Source organism: Salmo salar, chromosome 01, assembly GCF_965601325.2.
Source record: "Salmo salar chromosome 01, fSalSal1, whole genome shotgun sequence".
Classification (NCBI taxonomy): domain Eukaryota; kingdom Metazoa; phylum Chordata; class Actinopteri; order Salmoniformes; family Salmonidae; genus Salmo; species Salmo salar.
The window spans coordinates 170417641-170440815 of record NC_138291.1 but is presented as its reverse complement, the minus strand read 5'-3'; the positions used below and the strand labels follow the sequence as shown (position 1 = coordinate 170440815).

At 43.3% G+C, this 23175-nt stretch overlaps 1 protein-coding gene across 1 annotated transcript; it reads right to left on the bottom strand.

Annotated features, from left to right (window-relative positions):
* Positions 1-1689: 1689 nt before the first annotated feature.
* Positions 1690-14559, bottom strand: glipr2 (GLI pathogenesis-related 2). Its single transcript, XM_014142552.3, has 12 exons — positions 14431-14559; positions 8218-8244; positions 7616-7825; positions 6637-6714; positions 6179-6367; positions 5887-5979; positions 5448-5660; positions 5011-5088; positions 4248-4475; positions 3803-4021; positions 3439-3516; positions 1690-3129 (listed from the first exon to the last, which is right to left on the bottom strand). Exons 1-12 carry the CDS (start codon positions 14447-14449, stop codon positions 2963-2965), a joined length of 1599 nt encoding a protein of 532 aa, XP_013998027.1. The 5' UTR covers positions 14450-14559; the 3' UTR covers positions 1690-2962.
* Positions 14560-23175: the final 8616 nt, after the last annotated feature.

The window sequence follows — 23175 nt, the reverse complement described above, 5'->3', positions numbered from 1 at the left end:
TCAAAGGGAAATATTACGTTATATCCTGTTTAATGTTCAACACACATACAATTGATACCCAAACCATTGCTACACTGTTCACAGAATGTTTTTGGTTGGAATATTATGGACGAGTACCCATATCTTTGGACAGATGGAGGTTTAAGGGAACAATTATTGACCTAAAACTTTCTGGGATTCGACAGTGTTGGCTGGCTAGCATCCCACTCACCCCTCCCTTGGGAGGCAAGGCCTCTGGCCCACATCCTATCCCCTAACATACTCTTAGCTTGTTTTCTTCTCGTACCACTCTGTCGCCTCTCGCACGCACACAAACATGTATTGTGTAACATGGGGACTAAATAGACCAGCCTGATCACTAGAAATAGGCTCTGATTTCGGACGTTTGAAAAGGTCCTGAGAACAGGGCTCATCGCAAAAATGTAGAACTATTGCCACTGGCCTGAACTCATTATGCTTGGAGGCGGAGTGCGCCGCTTAGGCCGAAGCGTGCTGTTGTGACCACTGCGCCAGGGCAGTTCACAATGCTCTACCAAGCCAGGAGAATAGATTATACCTGATGGAAACAGCATGTTTAGCCCTAACCTTACTCGGAATTAATACCTAAACTTAACCCTTTGAGTTGTTTTTGTTTTAACCCTGTAACCACGCAGAATTAATGCGTTAAAAATAAACTTTCATCCATAAACATTTATTCGAATTTTGACTGTTTAACTTTAAATTTGATCCCCTACTATTACTTTGATATCAGTGTTCTTTAGTTACCAGGTTGTATGTACAGAGTTATTAACATGTTACAGTAACTTGTCAGGTGTTTTTCATTTTCAAAGTGATAACAGAATGTTCTCGATGTTGTGTTTGTCATTACCAAATAAGCTCAATTAATATTCCAAACTATAAACACAGTAGTTATAATTCTCAAAGCACATAGGTAGAAAACAGTTTCGTGCACCATATTCCTGCTTTATTGTTATTATCCTATTTGATCCCTGTCTATTCAAACTAGAATGCAAAACCAAAAGCTTCTGAGCTTTTATCTGCTGACCTTGTTTAAAATGTGACTATGATGGCTCTTATATAACAACGCGTCACTTTTCCTCCTAGGGATATAGAGAACAATGGTGCAATGTGATGCCATGCTATTCTAGTTTCTGTTTGCATTCTCCATGCAAAGCCTGTCTGTCCCTGTGGTTACAGAAGCAAGTAACGATTGTTCACCCTGTCTGTCTGTCTGTCTGTCTGTGTGTGTGTGTGTGTGTGTGTGTGTGTGTGTGTGTGTGTGTGTGTGTGTGTGTGTGTGTGTGTGTGTGTGTGTGTGTGTGTGTGTGTGTGTGTGTGTGTGTGTGTGTGTGTGTGTGTGTGTTTTAGCATACCAGTTGGCAGTTAGATGTGTTTGTTTGTGTGTGCATGCAAGTGTACATGCATTCATGCATGCGCGCGTGTGTGTGTGTGTGTGTGTGTGTGTGTGTGTGTGTGTGTGTGTGTGTGTGTGTGTGTGTGTGTGTGTGTGTGACAGATTCTTTACATATCTCCAGTTAGAATGCCTGTTTATTTGACTGGGAATACAGTGAAAAGTAACAAGCTGCTTCCCTCGGCTGGTGGAAGACGGCAGCAAGGATGCTAACTAGATGTAAACTCTAGTTTCATATTTTTTTCAGCGTGTGGCACAAATGTTACAACCTACAAACATTTAATTCCACCATTTATTGCTCCTTGTATGTCAACACAGTGCAGTCTCGGTCTGTATGTCAACATGTTTGATAAACATCAATGAATACATTTAAAAAGCGAGCATTTCTTTATTCATGTACAGTAAATGACAAAAACGTGCACGAGATGAAAGGCATTACATTTCGGGTTTTAAGTAACTGTCCAGTGTTTCCAGACTTCTACGAAATATGACCTATAGCTAATCGCATTAGCGCACATTAGCTCAACCGTCCCGGGGGTAGGACACCGATCTGTAGAGATCCTTATTATATTTGTTTGAATGGTGTGGACATACCCCAACAACAGAATGATGTGGGAGTATACCGGTCATTAGAAATGTTCATGCAAGTTGACCACTGATTGGCCAGCTCAGCGGGCCAACATGACATCATGTTCTATGAGGAAATAGCAAGCGTTTATGAAACCGTCTATTTGAGATAGAAGTTTTAAAAAGTTAAGTTCAAGTTACACTGATGGCTCCTGGCAACTGCGTGTCGCGTTAGAATGGCGCCATCTATGGAAGACAATGAACTAACAAAAAAAGATTTGTAGCCTTCCAAAAGAGGACAAATCATAGCAACAACCAAAGATAACAGCAACAACGTGTTTGCCCAGATAAGCACCCCATTCCTATAGAAACCTTTGGTAGTGCCGGCATACATACTACATATGTACATCCTTTGGCCGTCTCTCTTTCCAGTTCTCTGCTGCCAATGACTGGAACGAACTACAAAAATCTCTGAAACTGGAATCACTAATCTCCCTCACTAGCTTTAAGCACCAGCTGTCAGATCAGCTCACAGATCACTGCACCTGTACATAGCCCATCTATAATTTAGCCCAAACAACTACCTCTTCCCCTACTGTATTTATTAATTTTATTTATTTTATTTTGCTCCTTTGCACCCTATTAACTCTTTTTCTACTTTGCACTTTCTTCTACTACAAATCTACCATTCCAGTGTTTTACTTGCTATATTATATTTACTTTGCCACCATGGACTTTTTTTTTTGCTTTTACCTCCCTTATCTCACCTCATTTGCTCACATTGTACATAGACTTATTTTTCTACTGTATTATTGACTGTATATTTGTTTTACTCCATGTGTAACTCTGTGTTGTTGTATGTTGTCGAACTGCTTTGCTTTATCTTGGCCAGGTCGCAATTGGAAATGAGAACTTGTTCTCAACTTGCCTACCTGGTTAAATAAAGGTGAAATAAAATTAAAAAAAATAAAAATATGACTCAGACTAAAATGTGCTTCCTTTGGTTTTCACGTTGTCATGGAAATAGCCTGGGTTGGTGATGTTGCCCGCTGGGTCGTAGAACGCCACGGCGATAAACGTTCCCCGCCCACTGGTCGCCAAACCCACGCCTACTTGCTTTGAGGACTTCCAGACCATTTGAGTGAAATTACCTAGGACAAGAGTACCACCAATCAACTGATTTTCTTTTTCAAACAAACGCCAAATGCAGAAAATAATACATTCTCGGCCAGCATGTCTCACTCCTAACAATTTCTTATAGACTTTAATTGTGTTTCATGTCGTAGGGGTTGTTGATTATGGTAAATTCACTGCCAGGGAGCACTGTTGTTTTCCTGATTTTGAGTTTTATTAAATAATAGCACAAAATACTTTCTATATTGTACAGTGACTGTTGTGGATGAGGTTATATATCAATAGCATTGTGTTGTTATGAGGTGTCAGGGCACTGGACACCTTACCTGCTCCACTCTGAAAACCAGGGGATGAGAAGTTATACTTCTCAATCTCCTTGTACCAAGACTCGGCCACATCTGATCCTATAATTCATATGCAAGAGAAGGACAATATATAAATGATTTCACATTTTTGGGAACTTTACAAGCATTGTGCAGAGCCTTCTCCTGCGACCCCATACAACAACAAACCAAAGTTTTGGGCAATTGACAGAGACTTTGGATTGTCGACTACTATGTGAACATCATATCCAGTATCGGAGTTAGTTCATGTTACTCATACTTCATATTGGAATTAGGCCCTTGACTTTCTTTTTACTCATTGGCCCTTATAAGCTGTATGTCATTGCAGTGCAGGTATGTGCCTCACCAGTAGGGGTCGCTGTGCTGGAGCCAGAGCAGTAGAATATGTTCTCCCCGTGGCCTTTGCCGCTGTTCATCAGTGTGTTGATGCTCACCAGGTGAGCCGCCCAATCCTGGGCCTCACTAGTGAGGGCAGGGCTTAGCACCAGAGGTAATGCCCCATGCTGGCTCCGGTATTGGTTCAGAGACTTCAGAAGAGCCCGGCCGAACTGGCCAAGCTCATTGGCTATACGGGACATGGAGAGTTACATGGTATATTAAGTCTTTATTAATCATTAAAAAGGTATGAGTGACACTTTGTGACCCCCACTCATAGTGCCTTCACAACAATGTTGTAAGTCGCTCTGGATAAAAGCGTCTGCTAAATGACTTAAATGTAAATGTAAATGTCGTAAACCTGTCATAAAGCATCATAACAAGGTTCACATTACACGCTCTGTGATGCTGCTCACCTGACAGTGAGTTCACAGCCAACGCCTGCATTCTCGAAGTGACGACCTCCACTGGCTTATCGGTAACTTTCGACCCTTTTGGCATCACATTCTGAGCGTGGTAACCGGGGTTGCTGATGTTGCCAGCCGGTTTAAAGTGTGCCACCACGACAAGCATCCCCGTGCCACCGTTTGCCATGCCGACGCCCACCTCCTTGGAGCTACGCCACACCAGTTGTGTGAACTGCCCTGAAACAGATGAACAGAGAAGAAAAAGAGAGGGAGAGGAAATGAAAGAGAGGGAGCGATGATTGACAATGGGGCACAATTATCACCAAATTATTTTGGATTATCAATACGTTTAACATTGAGGAAAATATCAACGCAAGGCGGACTTTAAACATGACACGCTGTGGTCAGAGTTGACTGTTTAAAGCAAGGTGTAATTTTTAGAGCAATTTTTTTAGACCCCTTTGGCGTAGCACATTACATTACTGTATACTCCCAAGTGGCTCTCGAGTGGTGCAGCGGTCTAAGGCACTGCATCTCAGTGCAGGAGGCGTCACTACAGTCCCTGTTTCGATTCCAGGCTGTATCACATCCTGCCAAGATTGGGAGTCCCATAGGGTGGCGCACAATTGGCCCAGCGTCGTCCGGGTTTGGCCGGTGTAGGCCGTCATTGTAAATAAGAATTTGTTCTTAACTGACTTGCCTAATTAAATAAAGGTTACATTTATTTTTTAATAAAAAATACTTCTTCTTCTTTTAATGCTGATAGGTTTACCTGTTTTTTCCTGATGTCCTGGTTTGGAGAAGTCATAGTTCTCCTCTTGTTTGTACCAGGCGTCCACCACCTCTTGACCTTATCGGAAAAAGAAAGAAATAAGTCATACATTAGATGAAAAATGTGCACACCCTGAGGGATCCCCTGGGAATGTAATTCTTGAGAAAGAAGTGGATGTTCAGCCGGCAGATCCAATGGTTAGGCATATCCAAAGGTTAGGCATAGGGTTCAAAATTGGTTAGGGTTAGGATTAAGGTTAGGGTCGGGGGATGGGGTTGGTGAGGTTAGCGTCAACGTTAAGGTTATGGTAAGGGTTAAGGTTAGGCATAGGGTTAGCGATCCCCATCCGGAACCATTCAAAATATGCCAGCCATATATACTGCCTATTGAGAAATCCCTGTCCCTGCAGACCATCCAGTGCTCCTGGTTCTCCCTACCCGTAGCAGTGCTGCCCGCTGACCCCGTCTTGGCCCAGATATTTTCACCATGGGGGGAGGATGAGTTCTTCAGCACCCGCTCTCCCAGTAGAGTTTCTGCCCATGCCTGTGCCCCCTGACTCAGGGCTGGGTTCAGTGTGAGGGCTGGGGCTCCGTGTGCCATCCGCTGGTTGTTACACGCCCGTAGGAAGTCTCTGTGGAACTGGCCCAGGTCTTAGAGCAAGCAGACAGACAGACAGATGGACTGCACTTTAAGTTGAAATACTTGTTCCAATTCCTAACGACCGAGACACTTGCGAGTATTTGAAAGGATTGTATGGCTGTAAGATTTATGGCCAAAATTCAGAGGGCAAAATTAGGCCTACAACCTATCCAATATTATTATGTTATCTTTACATAATGGGAGACATTTACTGAAAATGTATTTAAAACATCTCACCAGTGCCGTTCGCCTGAGGAGGAGCCTTATATGCAGGTGAAAAGGATCTGGCCATTTTAGACTGGGGTACACTCAGGCCCCCTCTTTCTCCGGCTGTAAGAAAGAAAATATATTTGTCGGTTGAGAGATTGAGGTATTTGATGCTGTGTCATACAATGGGTTAATTCAGAAATACCTAGTTTATCTTTAGTAGTAGCTTATTTGCCGAGAGACAATCGTAACTGGGCTGTTGTATGGGATTTAAATATAATTGTCTTTTCCAATTTTTGTTCACCAATCAATGATGTGTTACCTGTGGGGACACATTTGGGTGCGCTAGAGGTGGAGCTACCCAGTGGTAGGACATTCTTCTCAAAGTAGCCCGCGTTGCACATGTTGCCAGCTGGGTGGTACTGGCCCACTACAAAGATCGTTTGCCCATCTGTGGCCAGGCCCACACCTACCTCGCTGCAGTCCTTCCAAACCACCTGGGTGAAGTGACCTGGAAACAACAGCAGGGGGCACTGTTAGAATAGAAGTCAGTATATGTATATGCTCAGTATGTCGAGGATGGAGAGCAACAGGTACTGTAGGAGGCCTATTTGGACACTGTCAGTGATTGGAAATAGAGTCAGATGTGGTCTATGAAATTAATCCAAATAAACAGGTGATTCATTGGCAAGGTTAAACTCCATGAAATAACTTTTCTTTTTTATTGTGGTGGCAGTACACACCTGTTTTACCCTAGAGTCTGCCGATTGTGTATCTCACCTGTACCAGAGCTGAAGCCAGGCTTATTGAAGTGGTAATCTTTGATTTCACTGTACCAACTGTCCACTGCATCCTTCCCTTTAAAATACAATCAGAAAGAGATAAAAAGCAGAACCAATTTGTTATCAAATGAGCATTCAGGAAAATGATCCACTCAAAATCAGTCTGCATATGCTAGTTAATAAATGGAGAGGTTAAGTTGTGTACACAAAATATCCACTGTAGGCTCTATTCAATACTGTACTTTCCACTAGTTGAGCTCTGCTTCATATTCTGTTACGCAGGGCGGAGCAGGTGAAGCCAAGTGCAGACTCAGACGAGGAGACAGGGATAAGGTAACTAAGGTATTTATTGAAAAGCGGGGGGGGGGGGGGGGGGTGCAGGCCAGGGGAAGCTCGGGCAGGTAGCAGGGAACCAGGAACTGAGGCTGGGGCAAGTGGAGTAGGGGCAGGGTATGTTGTTCCGGAGCGGAATCCAAGTAAGCAGTAGAGCGGGGGTCCAGGGCAGGGAAGCAGGACTGACAAGACGAGGGACTGGAGGCAGGGACCAGAGTCAGAGTGGACAGAACTGTAGCAAAGCAAAAAGCAGCGTCAAGCTAGGGAAAACCATGCAACAGGATAACACGCTCTATGCAGGAACAAACAGCTTGAACCACAGACTGACTGAGCAGAGGCTACAAACTGGCAGTGTGGAAATGGCAGGGCTGAGTGTTTGTAGATGCCTTGATTATGGAACAGGTTGCAGCTGGTGGGGATCTGCTCTGCCTCCAGCACACCTGTCTCCCCTCACACAATCACATACACACAGAGAGAGAGAGAGAGAGAGAGCACTAGGGGAGTGGTGGCAGGTTAGGGAGACACAGTATGAGAAGTAGAGGGTGTGGCAGGAGCAGATGTAACATATTCAATGTATTGCACAATAAAGAATTTATTAGATTTTTTTTCATTTTTTTCATTTTTTCTTTCTGACATATGCTCACCAACAGGTTTTTTGGGGATTGAGCTGTATGCGTAGTAAAGGTTTTCTCCATGATCGGTGGAGCTATGCTTCAGGCTTTTGATTGACAGAAGATGGTCTGCCCATTTCTGGGCGGAGTTACACAGGTCTCTGCTCAGCGCTAGGGGCGGGGCACCATGCTTCCTGCGATAGTCATTATGAGCATCCACAAACTCCCTCTCAAAACCACAGTCTGGAAGACAGACACACACACGCGCACACACCAAAGATAACCGGTATTACATATTGTGTTTCCAATTACTATAACTAAGCAGTAAAACCATTTTTTAAACATCCCTCACAGCTACAGTTAGACTGAAATCATTTGATATTTTCCCTGAAAATCATTCATCTTTAAACTTCTTTACAGTTCAAAGGAAAATATTCTTCCTTCAAGGTTCAACCATATTGAAGTTATGTTTGATTGAGGTTAGCTAACAGAATAACAAGACTAGTTAATGATGTAGCTAGTAAATAGGGAAGTCTATGAAAAGCAAAAAAAAGGAGGGACAAAAATAAATCCTTTGGCATAGAGAACAATAATGTCTGATGTAGTGGAATGATAGTGGAAAAATATTTACTCACCTGTCATTGTTTTGTTCTTCCGCTGAACTGCAACAGGAACAAGAGTCAACATTAGTGATTATCGTGACAGATTATCTGTTGGAATGTTGGAATCATGTACTAGTTTGTTGAAGGTCAGTCAAATCGGAAAATTTCATGAACTTTTAATGTTCTTCAAGTGCAGTCGCAAAAACCATCAAGCACTGTGATGAAACTGGCTCTCATGAGGACCGCCACAGGAAAGGAAAACCCAGAGTTACCTCTGCTGCAGAGGATAAGTTCATTAGAGTTACCAGCCTCAGAAAATGTAGCCCAAATAAATGCTTAACAGCGTTCAAGTAACAGACACATCTCAACAGCAACTGTTCAGAGGAGACTGCATGAATCAGGCCTTCATGGTCGAATTGCTGCAAAGAAACCACTACTAAAGGACACCAATAAGAAGAAGACACTTGCTTGGGCCAAGAAACATGAACAATGGACATTAGACCGGTGGAAATTGTGAGACGCAGAGTAGGAGAACGGATGATCTCTACATGTGTGGTTCCCACCGTGAAGCATGAGGAGGAGGTGTGGGGGTGCTTTGCTGGTGAAACTGACTGTGATGTATTTAGAATTCAAGGCACACTTAACCAGCATGGCTACCACATTATTTTGCAGCGATACGCAATACCATCTGGTATGTGCTTAGTGGGACTATCATTTGTTTTTCAACAGGACAATGACCCAACACACCCCCAGGCTGTGTAAGGGCTATTTGACCAAGAAGGAGAGTGATGGAGTGCTGCATCAGATGACCTGGCTTTCACAATCACCCGACCTCAACCCAATTGAGATAGTTTGGGATGAGTTGGACCGCAGAGTGAAGGAAAAACAGCCAACAAGTGCTCAGCATATGGGGGAACTCCTTCAAAACAGTTGGAAAAGCATTCCAGGTGAAGCTGGTTGAGAGAATGCCAAGAGTATGCAAAGCTGTCATAAAGGCAAAAGGTGGCTGCTTTTTGAAGAATATAAAATATAAAATAGATTTTGATTTGTGTAACCCTTTTTTGGTTACTACATGATTCCATATGTGTTATTTCATAGCTTTGATGTCCTCACTATTATTCTGCAATGTAGATCATTGTAAAAATAAAGAAAAACCCTTGAATGAGTAGGTGTGTCCAAACTTTTGACTGGTACTGTATATCTTAATTGATATATGGTGCTTGATTTTGGACCATATTCCAGACCTAGACTAATTGATTTTTGTTATTTGTGTGACAGCCTGAGATCCCTCCAAAGTCTCTTGCTTATTGCTACAGTGAGTCACCACTTAGCCCACCACCCTCCAGACAACCATTGGCATTCACTCACTCATATTCACACACACACACACACACACACACACACACACACACACACACACACACACACACACACACACACACACACACACACACACACACACACACACACACACACACACACACACACACACACACACACACTGCCACCACCCTAATCAGTAACCTTCCCTATAGTTCTGTTGAGCATTAGACTGCTTCCCCCTCAGCATCTGCCTGTCCACATATCATAGTCAAAAGATTAATGCTCCTCTTCCTGCTACCCTCCTCTTAGCCCTCCATGTCTCAATTATAGTGCATCTAGACCAGCTGATCAATTAAATTGTTGGAGAATTGCCAGAGAAATTGGATTACCCCAGTGTTGTAGGTCTGAATGAATGGTACGAGTATTTTCTCGACTGACATGTTCTATAGTCTGGCATCACTACAGTCCCTATCTGTTTTTAGAGCTTAGAGAGCAAAGTATGATTTTTTTTAAATAAAGATATTCTAACTATCATTATTATCTACACTCTTAGAAGTAAAGGTGCCTGGAAGAACCTTTTGGGTTGCCACACTGGCGGAACCTTTCCAGTTGAAAAATGTTCCTTGAGGAACCCCACTGAAAGGGTCTTCAAGGAACCCCTGTGTAAAAGTTCAAACAGGAATCTTTTTGTGATGGGAGGGGTTACATTTTGAACCTTTTTAAAATAATATATCGTAGAGGTGGCAGATTGGAGATGTGGCTTTTTAGAGGCATGGCTTTCAGATAGTTATTTTTGGTCACCCGTAAATGTCATTCCTGTTCATCATCTTAAGTTTGCACACTGCAAATTATAATGTTCCCTGAATATTTATGCATATTACATATTCTAATATAATATGAATCATATTAACATTGCTGATTACACACAGTAATAAAGTGGTAACTATTCCAACTTTGGGATTTACACAGGCTCTTGAGGAACATATACACCTCTGTTAGCCTCATTGAAGCTAAAACACTGTTAGTGTTCAACCTTAACATGTGACGACAATACAACAGAACAGATGAATAAGAACTACATTTACTCAAAAAAATCTAGCTTAAAGCCATGCCCCTACTAAGCAACGCCTCCACTCCAGGGATCCGACAGGAATCCATTGCGACATTGAACCAATAAAGATTCTTCCAAGAATCCCTCAAATAACCGAAGGTGCAAATATGAACCATTGACTAACAATGGTTCCTTGAGGATCTCCAGGGTTCCTCAAGTCACCACTAATTCTAAGAGTGTACCTGGATTGTTATTACTGTATTTTCATTAGTAGTAGTAGTGGTAGTGGTAGTAGTAATAGCAGTAGTGGTAGAAGTAGTGGTGGTAGTAGTAGTAGTACTACTGGTAGTAGTGGTAGTGGTTGTAGTAGTGGTAGAAGTAGTGGTGGTAGTAGTAGTAGTACTAGTAGTAGTGGTAGTGGTAGTGGTTGTAGTAGTGGTAGTAGTGGTGGTGGTAGAAGTAGTGGTAGAAGTAGTAGTAGTAGTAGTAGTAGTGGTAGTAGTAGTAGTAGTCATGGTCATGGTAGTAGTAGTGGTAGTGGTAGCAGCAGTGGCAGTAGTCATGGTGGTGGTAGTAGTAGTGGTAGTGGTAGTGGTAGTAGTAGTAGTAGTAGTAGTAGTAGTAGTAGTAGTAGTAGTAGTGGTGGTGGTAGTAGTAGTAGTAGTAGTAGTAGTCATGGTCAAGGTAGTAGTAGTAGGAGGAGTGGTAGTGGTAGCAGCAGTGGCAGTAATAGTAGTAATAGTATCTGATTTCACAAACCAACTTCTTCACCTCTATTGGAAATGGAAAAGCTTCAGCACAATGTCCAATAGCCAAAGATGAAAGTAACCTAACACCATTATGCTTGCCATGCGGAATCGAAGAACAAAATAAATATTGTCTCAAGTTCACCCTGACAAGGTAGCAACATATTACAAACACATTTCAAAGAACAGCATGTGTATTTCAGTAGAAAAGATCATGGTGGACCAACAGGTTTCCAGGTCAGACGGTGTCATGTGGAAGAGGCAGTCAAATAAAGCTATGTTACCTGCTTTTTACTATGTGAACTATACACGATTGTCTTTCATCGAGTACAGGCTTTGACTACTAGAGAGCTTCACACACCCAATATTTCGTTTTTGTTTTTGCCTAACATAATAATAATTTGTTCATAAAAATATTGAAGATAAAAGTTAATGACATAAGCAGTTTTAGGTTGTGCAATACCAACTGCTAATATGTGTTTGTCACTGGTATCCCTGTATTATTGTATAATTACTGTATTGTGTATTGGTAAAATATATTCTCAAGCCCTGGCGGCAAAATACACTCTTACTGCATGATTACATGATTACATGTTTAATTTCATTGATTTTCCCATTTTTGCTATGTATGTACTGTAACTGACTAAATGTATTCATATTTCATTTAACATTATTATTTACATATTTTGATTTTGATTTATATATCACTCACAGTAAATCTAAGACTTACAGTCAGTCTAAAATACATTTCCAGCTAGTATAATAGCCTCGTGCAGTGCTAGAGGCGTCACTACAGACCCTGGTTTGATCCCGGGCTGTATCACAACCGTGATTGGGAGTCCCATAGGGCGGCTCACAATTGGCCCAGCGTCGTCCAGGTTAGGGGAGGGTTAGGCTGGGTTAGGTCGTCATTGTAAATAACAATTTGTTCTTAACTAATTGCCGGGTTAAATAAAGGTTAAATAAAAAATAAAAATGCGTACCTTATTAAGATTCCCAGTGATGCACCACTTCCTCCTCTGCCCCTCTCTCTCTTTTTCTCTAGTTGTTTCACTGATATCTCCCTCTCTCTCTGTTTATTGCTGTGTGTGGTGATTGCGCAGTCCTATATGTACAGCAGGACAACCCATCCTCCATTCCATTGAAGGAGAGATTCCAAATAAGAGCTATCGGCATTTACAAACAAATTCATACGAAAGAACATCACACACACACACACACACACACACACACACACACACACACACACACACACACACACACACACACACACACACACACACACACACACACTCACACATACAAGCTCTAACCTGCAGCATCAGTTCTATGCTGTTTCTTGTCTGTGTTGTCACTCTTACAATAGGAATTCCATCTCACTGACGATTATGTTGATAATGTTCTAGCTTTGTGATGGAAAACTTACTATAAACGTTGTCATTGTAGGAATCTGGAAAAGCAACACATTACCATGTATAGCTGCATAGCTGAATATTTATGACGTAATCTTAACTAGTTATTTGTCATTTTAATTTTGGTGTGACTGACAGAAAAAAAACGAATAACTGATTGCATTTATATAGCACTTTTCCAGATGCTCAAAGTGCTGTAAGGGGGAAACTCACCTCTTCCACCACCAATGTGTAGCACCCTAAGGTGATGCACGGCTACAATTTGTGCCAGAACGCTCACAGCACTTACGCTATCAGGTGGAGAGGTGAGGAGAGATATATTCCAATTGGAAATCAGGGGATGATTAGTTGGCCATGATGGAAATGGGTCCGGTTTGGGAATTTAGCGAGGACACCAGGGTTAACACCCCTACTCTTGCGATAAGTGCAATAAAAAAAAATTGGACCACAGAGAGTCTGGACACTCGTTTAACGTCCCATTCGAAAAGGCGGGTGAAACAAAACACAACACAACAACACAACCACACCGACAAACAAACACTACCACAGAAACAAACAGTACAACCATACAGTGAACAACAGTTAAGAAACGAAACAATGCCCTATTATTTGTACCAGAACGGAGAGGTGAGGAGTGATACAGTATAATTCAGAGTAAAGTGCTTGGTATTGACACCAATCTCTTCAATATGGTCAACCAAGTATGTGTGCAAGGTATTATGTTTAAGGAAGTGCTTTGTGAGTGTACACACCAAGAACACTTTACATTCATCAAACTACTAACATATAAAACCAAAAACAAATGGCAATTATAGTACGCCTTTAAAATACATTTTACAACACAATTTCAAACCATGTCATTGGTTTGTCCATACTGCTTACAAGGTAAGTAGACAAATAAGAAACTTTGTAATTTGGGTGAATGTGCAATGGTATGTAATTGTGTTTGGGTTTGTTTTGTGTGTTCCATGTTGTACATTTCTATAAAAAAAATGATTAAAAGAAGGTTTCACTAGCATCGATCTATACAGGATCTAACACCTTCCTGACAGGAAACAGGAAATGAGTGACTCAAATTTGTAATAGTGCATCTCTTTATGCAGACTGAAGATTATATTTGAGTTTTGTTATCTGGTACACTCAAGACTCACTATCTAGGTTAACATGGGTGTATAACAGTGGCATAAAGTCTGGGGAATTTCACATTGAAATGTCAAGCTTATATACACCAGATTTACCATCTCTGACTCACTGTGATGTTAACTCATCGACCCAGAGTGAAACTCAGACTGTTGTGAATATGGATATCAGTTTTGATCTGCCATCAGTTTTTACTCTGGCATCTAACATCAACCAGACATTCTTTCAACGAGGTTATACCTTGAAGGAATTCTATTTTTCTTGGAACTGTCACACACACAGTAAACTAGTTACAGATTAAGTGATTTGAGACAGCTCTACTGGTGTTTTTAATGTTCCTGTATTGTTAGTACAGTAGTTTATCAGACCCTGTCATATCGGTTACATTTGTGTGTTTGTGTGTGTGTGTGTGTGTGTGTGTGTGTGGTGTGTGTGTGTGTGTGTGTGTGTGTGTGTGTGTGTGTGTGTGTGTGTGTGTGTGTGTGTGTGTGTGTGTGTGTGTGTGTGTGTGTGTGTGTATAAATGCTGATGTAGAAGTAATTCATATCTGCAAGGTGTGTTGGAGACCTCTCACCTGCAAATCGGAAGGCCATGTTGACACTACAGCCTCAGCTTGATCCTTTTGGGTGGGAGTAAAGTGTAGTGAAGTATATTCAGATTTCTTTTGCACCCTACATCTAGAGAGTACACTCATCTGACACACAGGAAGGAAGCTGTGTCACCAGTTGGGAACGTTCCTCTATTGTTCATCGCAACACACCGCAAAATGTAAACAAGAAAACAACACACACGTTAGTCAATGATACTTCTGATTCTGTTGTGACAGAGTGGCCTATTAAGATGTGATGTTGTCCGGCGTATTCAATCAAAACCGCTAACCAGGTATACAGGACAAATGAAAAAAGAAAAAAGATTCCTGTGCAAACATTATTTTATTGAGTTCATGATTTTCTTTAATGTGCGTTCTTGCAGAAAAAGGGAATTGTTTATAATGAAAATCTGGTTACCAGTTTTGGTCATGGAATTGAATAAACGGGAGAGAGTGCCGACCTAACCGATCCATTGAAATGTCAGAATGAACCAAAAATCTATTCTTTGTAGTTTACAGTAACACTTTATTAAGTACAGTACTGGTACCTATGCCATTAATGACAGCAGAAGGAAGGGGTCTTTTTACAAATACAATGCAGATTTACAGTAAAAAAATGTATCCACTGTAGAAATAATACTGTATGCCAAGCCACCCTGTACGCAATCTGTATGCAATCTGTATACCTATCTCTGAGAAGGTGCTATGTACGTATAACATAAACGTCTAGTTAACTTTAACCTTAACCCCTTACTCCTAACCCTAACCTTAACCCTAACAGTAACCCATAACCCTAACCTTAACCCCTAACCCTACTAAGCTAGCATATGGAATTATTTTAAGATGATCATACCAAGGGTCATTTAGCTTGGACCTTATTTTTTTATATTTTCAGTGGTATTGTTAACAAACACGCCCCCATAAAGAAAATGAGAATTAAAAACAGGTTCAGCCACTGGTTCGACTGTGATCTTGCAGAGTTACTCCACCTCAAGAATTGCATTTGGCGAAAGGCTCGGCACACGCATACTCAGGCTGACTGGCTCTCGTTCAGGCAAATGAGAAATAAGTGCGCTCAAGCTATCCGGAAGGCCAAAGTTAGTTACTTTAAGGAGCAGTTCTCTCTCTGTGGGTCTAACCCCAAGAAGTTCTGGAAAATGGTTAAAGACCTGGAGAATTAACCCTCCTTCTCACAGCTGCCCAAGTCCCTTAAAGTTGATGATGTGGTTGTTACTGACAAGAAGCACATGGCTGCGACTATCCCAGATGCTTCTCCCTCTTTTTCCCCTGCCCCGCAACAAAGTTTCTCCCTGCAGGCAGTCACTGAGTCCGAGATGCTAAAGGAGCTCCTGAAACTTGACCCCAAAAAAACATCTGGGTCAGATGGTGTAGACCCTTTCTTCTTTAAGGTTGCTGCCCCTATCATCGCCAAGCCTGTCTCTCCTTTCTGGTGAGGTTCCCATTGCTTGGAAGGCAGTCACGGTTCGTCCTTTATTTAAAGAGGGAGATCAAGCTGATGCTAATTGTTATAGGCCTATTTCTATTTTGCCCTGTTTATCAAAAGTGTTGGAAAAACTTGTCAATAATCAACTGACTGGCTTTCTTGATGTCTATAGTAGCTTCCGCTCAGGTTATGGATGTGTCACTGCAACCTTAAATGTCCTCAATGCTGCTATTTTTATTGACTTGGTCAAAGCTTTTGATACGCTAGACCATTCCATTCTTGTGGGCCGGCTAAGGAGTATTGGTGTCTCTGAGGGGTCTTTGGCCTGGTTTGCTAACTACCTGCAGTGTAGAAAATCAGAAAATCTGCTGTCTCAGCCACTGCCTGTCACCAAGGAAGTAGCCCAAGGTTTAAGCCTAGGCCCCACGCTCTTCTCAATTGACATCAACAACATAGCTCAGGCAGTAGGAAGCTCTCTCATCCATTTATATGCAGATGATACAGTCTTATACTCAGCTGGCCCCTCCCCGAATATTGTGTTAAATGCTCTACAACAAAGCTTTCTTAGTGTCCAACAAGCTTTCTCTACCCTTAAACCTTGTTCTGAACACCTCCAAAACAAAGTCATGTGATTTGGTAAGAAGAATACCCCTCTCCCCACAGGTGTGATTACTACCTCTGAGGGTTTAGAGGTTTAGGTAGTCACCTCATACAAGTACTTGGGAATATGGCTAGACGGTACACTGTCCTTCTCTCAGTACATATCAAAGCTGTAGGCTAAAGTTAAATCTAAACTTGGTTTCCTCTATCATAATCGCTCCTCTTTCACCCCAGATGCCAAACTAACCCTGATTCAGATGATCCTACCCATGTTAGATTACGGAGACATAATTTATAGATCGGCAGGTAAGGGTGCTCTCGAGCGGTTAGATATTCTATACCATTTGGCCATCAGATTTGCCACCAATGCTCCTTATAGGACACATCACTGCGCTGTATACTCCTCTGTAAACTGGTCATCTCTGTATACCTGTCACAAGACCCACTGGTTGATGCTTATTTATAAAACCCTCTTAGGCCTCACTCCCCCCAATCTGAGATATCTACTGCAGCCCTCATCCTACACATACAACACCTGTTTTGCCAGTCACATTCTGTTAAAGGTCCCCAAAGCACACACATCCCTGGGTCGCTCGTTTTTTCAGTTCGCTGCAGCTAACGACTAAAACGAGCTGCAACAAACACTCAAACTGGACAGTTTTATCTCAATCTCTTCATCCAAAGACAATCATGGACACTCTTACTGACAGTTGTGGCTGTTTTGCGTGATGTTTTGTTGTCTCTACCTTCTTGCCCTTTGTGCTGTTGTCTGTGCCCAATAGGGTTTGTACCATGTTTTGTCCTGCTACCATGTTGTGTTGCTACCATGTTGTTGTCATGTTTTGTTGCTACCATGCTGTGTTGTCATGTGTTGCCTTGCTATGTTGTTGTCTTAGGTCTCTCTTTATGTAGTGTTGTGTTGTCTCTCTTGTCGTGATGTGTGTTTTGTCCTATATTTATAAAAAAATATATATATATTTTTAATCCCAGCCCCCGTCCCCGCAGGAGGCCTTTTGCCTTTTGGTAGGGCATCGTTCTAAATAAGAATTTATTCTTAACTGACTTGCCTAGTTAAATTAAGGGTAAAGACATTTTAGAACCCCTTTTGGTGTCAACAAATATATTTGATGAAAAGAAATTGTACACTCGGTGTATACTTCCATTCATTTTTTTAACTGGTACTGGGCTACATTCAGACCAGTCTTGTGAGGCTTGTGGGTGTCCTAGAGCAATGTACGTGTTCATGAGAGTCTCACCTTTCCATACAGTGGTCATTTTAGTGTGTAGCCCAAACTGTTTGAACACTACAGACATAAGTTGGCAGATCGGCAGTAGAGCAAAACGGAGAACACCATTGTGTTGGTGAGAGTCTCATCCTTCCATAGAGTGGTCATAACACATTGTGGGCCAAACTGTTGAGACGCTACAGATGTTTTCGTGAGAAGACCGGTTTTCACCTCAGATGCGGAAGGCTGACATCGGCGGATGCGATGTATTGAGTTGCAGCCCATGCAAAAAAACAGATATCTCTAGCTTAAAACAGACAGATTTATTATTTTTTATTATTTAAATGTTATTATGCCGGTGGCGGAACTCAGCGATGAGGGCTGGTCCAGGATGTTCCAAGCAGGGACCTAGCACCCCTCCTCTGGGCCATAACCATCTCAGTCAAAAAAGGAACTGGAATCCCCTGCCCCGAGGTCGAACACTCAGGAGGCGCCTCACCGGGTAAGTGGATGTCCGTCGATGAGATGGGGGAGAGGGGTGGGCCTGGAAACAGGAGACAAAGGGCTGTGAGACAGAGGTTTAATCCTGGACACATGAAAAGTGGCATGTATACAGAGGCTAAGAATCTTAGCGATGTGGAAAGGGCTGATAAAACAGGGGGAAAGTTTACGGGACTCCACCCAGATGGGCAGATCCCGAGACAGCCATCCCCTCTGCCGAAGACAGTAGCGGGGAGCAGGGGTCCGGTGGCGGTCCGCCTGTCACCGATACCTGGAGGTAGTCTTGAGAAGAACAGACCGGGCTCTCTTCCAGGTAGGGCGACAGCGGCGGACTAACTTCTGGGCCGAGGGTATGCTGACCCCTTCTTCAGGGAAGAGCGAAGGCTGATATCCTATGGAACACTCGAAGGATGAGAGACCAGTGGCCGAGCAGGGAAGGAAGGGTGTTGAGGGCGTATTTCATCCATGCAAGTTGCTGGCTCCAGGTGATGGTGTTGGAGGAGACGAGGCAACGAAGAGCCGTCTCCAGGTCCTGATTGGCTTGCGCCGACTGGCCGTTAGACTGGGGTGAAAACCAGAGGACAGGATGGCCGACGACCCAATCAGTGTGCACAATACTTTCCAGAACCGGGACGAGAACCGCGATCAGAGACCATGTCCACCGGAATAACCTGTGTTAAATATAGAGAGTCTGGGAACATCAAACAAATGGGGAAAAGGAACCATATTTTGTTAAAAAAACCAGTTGGAAATATGCTTGATAACGTAATGAGTATGGATTTCATTTCAGTTGTCATCTGAGACATTATGATTGATGACAGGACGACATAAACTGTACCTGGGAAAGTATCCACCCTCTAGTTATCAGAGTCACATGGAATTGTTATGCAATTGAAATGTTTGATATTGAAAATGTTTGTTAGGAGATGAAATGTAATTTTAGCTTCCAAACGAGAGAATTGGGTTTTCATAAGGAAAGTGCCCTGCTCGATCAGTGGCCCAACCCTGTGAAGAGACAGCGGTTATAAACGATGAAACACCTCCCTCCCCCTCTCCACTATATAATCCTTTGACGAAAAGATAACCCGGTAGTTCCAGTACGGGAGGTCTGCAGCCTCTACGTTAGAAGGACACACATGTCAAGTACAGAACTAAGCCAACCTCGGCGTGAGCTTTGGTGGCGAATGGTATGAACTTTGAGCTTATTCACTACAGAAGTGCTACTTCCTAGCCGTTGAGTTAGCAGCGGCCACTGCTTACGTGGGCTAGGAAAGGACGGACGACGGATCCAGTCTAACAGACGGACGAAGATACCACCACTTATCCAATTTACCACCAGAGACATTCTTAAGAGTTTACAGGAAGATCTGTTGGCCAACCCGGCCAGCATCTACGACCAATCTACCGAAGCGCAGCTCAGAGTAAATATTTATTGCATTTTCCTTTTCCAAATGGGCGGTAATTTAGAATGCATAAGATAATGTATTTACGATAGCATAGCTGCTGTTTCTCTGTTCCTAAATCTTCCCGCTCTTTCATTCAAGCCCAACCCCCTTTCCTTTATGTAACCAGCTTTCATACAGGTTCCGTTCACCAGGGACGTTTTCTGTATGACATCATTGTATTCTGTGTATTTGTAATTCTGTGTGATTAGTTAGGTATTTAGTAAATAAATAATTAAACCCAATTTGGTATTGCTGATTCAACTTGTTAGCCAGGGTTCGTGAAGATAACCAAGAATTTACAACTTTCATTATGAGACTGAAAATAAGACAAGGGTTAACATTGACTGCTATCGATGTAAAATATTACTAAGTATTTTAAGAGTTTATTCGGAAGATAACGGCTCTATAAACGTTCTTCCGTGGTGCCCCGACTTTCTAGTTAATTACATGTACATGATTAGCTTAATCAGGTAATATTAATTACAGAGAAATCATTTTATAAGTTAGCATGTCATATCACTTAATCCGGCATAGCCAAAGACACGACAGCAGAGTCCAGGACAAACATCTGGTTAGGTCCAACTTTGAGAAGATCGTAGCCCCCGGAGAGGCTCGAAGACCGAGGAGATCAGTGGTAGCGGGTATTGTTTTTAACTGTGATGCCATTAAGGCCCTGGTAGTCGATACACAGGTGCAGGGTTTTGTCCTTCTCCACAAAGAACCCTGCGCTGGCGGGGGAGACAGATGGCCGGATACACCCTGCAGCCAGGGAGTCCCCAATATACCCTTCCATCGCCTTGGTCTCCAGACCTGACTGGGAATAAAGCCACCCCCCTGAGGTGGTGTAGTGCCCGGGAGAAGGTCGATAACGCAGTCGTAGGGCCGATGCGGAGGAAGTGCTGTGGTGCGGACCTTGTTGAAAACCTGGAGATCCTGGTACTCTGTGGGAACAGCGGAGAGGTTGGAGGCTTTTCCCAAGCTCGCAGGAAGATGTCCTGTGCCGACTTCAGACAATGAGCGTAGCAGAACGGGCTCCAACCCTTGATAGAACCAACAGTCCAGGCGATGAGGGGATTGTGCCTCTGAAGCCTTGAAAACCCCAATACCACGGGTACCTGAGAAGATTCGATGAGCAGAAATTGCATAGACCCACTGCCTGACACTGCCTGACACTCGCAGATTGATCGGAACCGTATTGTGGGTGACTGCCAATAGAGTGAACGTCCGGCGCTCTGACGTCCATGGGAATGGAGAGGGGTTGAGTGGGGATACCCAAACTTTGACACCAGGGTAGCGTCTGTAAAACTCTAGTCAGGCCCAGAGTCAATGAGTACCCGGAGAGATTTAGACCGGTCATCCCACAGCAGGATGGCATGGAGCGCAGTACAATTAATGGGAGATTGGAAATTCTCTGTATGGCCCACCAGCGTACTCGTACTTACTGATGAGCCTGGTCTTTTAATGGACAGTTAGGAATTATATGTCCTGTAGTTCCACAATACAGGCAGCTCTTGGTGTTCAGTCTGGGTAAACATTCGGCAGGAGACAATCTAGCTGTGCCAAGTTGCATATGCTCCGGAGGAGGCAAGTCGGCAGACCTCTGTGATACCCGGGGGAACTCGGATTCTCTTGGTAATGTTGAGGCCGGGGACTTCCGGGATTCCTCAGAGGTAAGGTGGATCCGTGGATGAACGAATGTGACTGGGAACAGACCACTCCCTCCTACGTTCCTGTAGTCGCCCATCAATCCGTATGGTCAAGGCGAGGAGAGAGTCGAGATCTATGGGCAGCTCCCGGGCTGTGAGCTCATCTTTAACCTCCTCCGATAATCCATGAAGGAACGGGTCGAACAGGGATTCCGTGTTCCAGGCACTCTCGGCGGCCAATGTGTGGAAATCGACAGCATAGTCTGCCACACTACAGGAGTCTTGACGTTGGAGGAGTACCTTCTGAGCAGCCCCTCTCCCAGACAATGGAGAATCGACCACCTTTTTTACCTCTGCCATGAACTCCTCCAGACTGAAGCACACGGTAGATTGTTGCTCCTACACCGCCATAGCCCAGGCGAGAGCCCTCCCGGACATCAGCGTTATCAGGTGCTCTAACTTTGAGCAGTCCGAGGGTAAAGAAGAGGGCTGCAGCTCGAAGATGAAGGAGCACTGGGAGAGAAACACCCAACAGGTTCCTGAATCTCCAGTGTAGCGCTCCGGAGGAGGTAAGCAGGGTTCTCGAGGAGCCTGGGGAGACCCGCTGCTGACAGCGGGGTTACTGTGAGGCTACTGTTATGGCTGGCTGCCTAATAGATAATCTGCGGAATTGCTCCAGCAATGTGTTGAATGTGTGGTCATGACGTTCCACTAAGTCTGGAATCCTTCCATAAGATTTTGAAGTAACTCCTTGTGTCTTCCAATGGTGGCTCCTTGGGAGGATACGGTGTTGCAGAGCTGGTCCGAGTCTGCTGGGTCAGTGATAGCCAGTTCGTAATGACAAGACTCAGGAAAAGACCCAGATGCAGACACAGGAGGCAGATAGTTTGAATCTCAGATGTTTATTAAAAAACAGGGGCCAGGCAAACGGCAGGTCAAGGGCAGGCAGAGATCAGTAATTCAAGGCAGAGTCAAACAGGGACAGAACGGCAGGCAGGCTTAGGACAGGCAGAATGGTCAGAACCGGGTGGACTATAAAACAGAAACTGGAGTTACTGGAAAACGGGAAAACACACTGGTAAGACAAGACAAGACGAAATGACAACAGACAACCGCAAACGCTGGTATAAGTACACAGGGGATAATGGGAGAAAATGGGAGACACCTGGTGGGGGTTGGAGACAAGCACGACAGGTGAAACAGATCAGGGTGTGACAAAAAGTCACCTTTTATTGTGATATTGAAGTAATTAAAGGTGTGGAGAGAAAATATTTGAAAACTGACTTCAATATTTTATGGTGCTATAAAAATGTCCTGCAGTGAGTTATAAAGTATTGGTTTAGAATGGCAATGACATATTAACTGTATTAACTGTATTGTAACATCCAGCTCGGTCTCGCATATTCATGCATGAATAGGACTTTGAATGCACAATGTTGTAACTACAATTCGGTCCCCATGCTTTTCTATACCAAGTCCCTCATGTGTACATGCCTCTCCGATGGCCTTAATGACCGTTCTGACACCAATGTAGCAAATTTGGCGATAACCCTGACTGGGACTACGAACCCAGTTCCAGCGACTGTCAACCCAACATCTCAGCCGTTACACCAAGAGATCCACAACTTTTGACAAGGTCACTACATTAAGGTCGTTCCAATATCCTCTCTATCACCTGTGGCAAACAAAATCAACCTGAAACAAACACACTCACAACATTGCCGATACTGTTACGGATTGCACCTTTAAGCGTCTTTGACATGACCCACTTGGCTCAGACGTCAGTTCAACGTCTATTCCACATTGGTTCAATGTAATTTTATTGAAATGACTTGGAAACAACGTTGATTCAACCAGTGTAGAGGTTT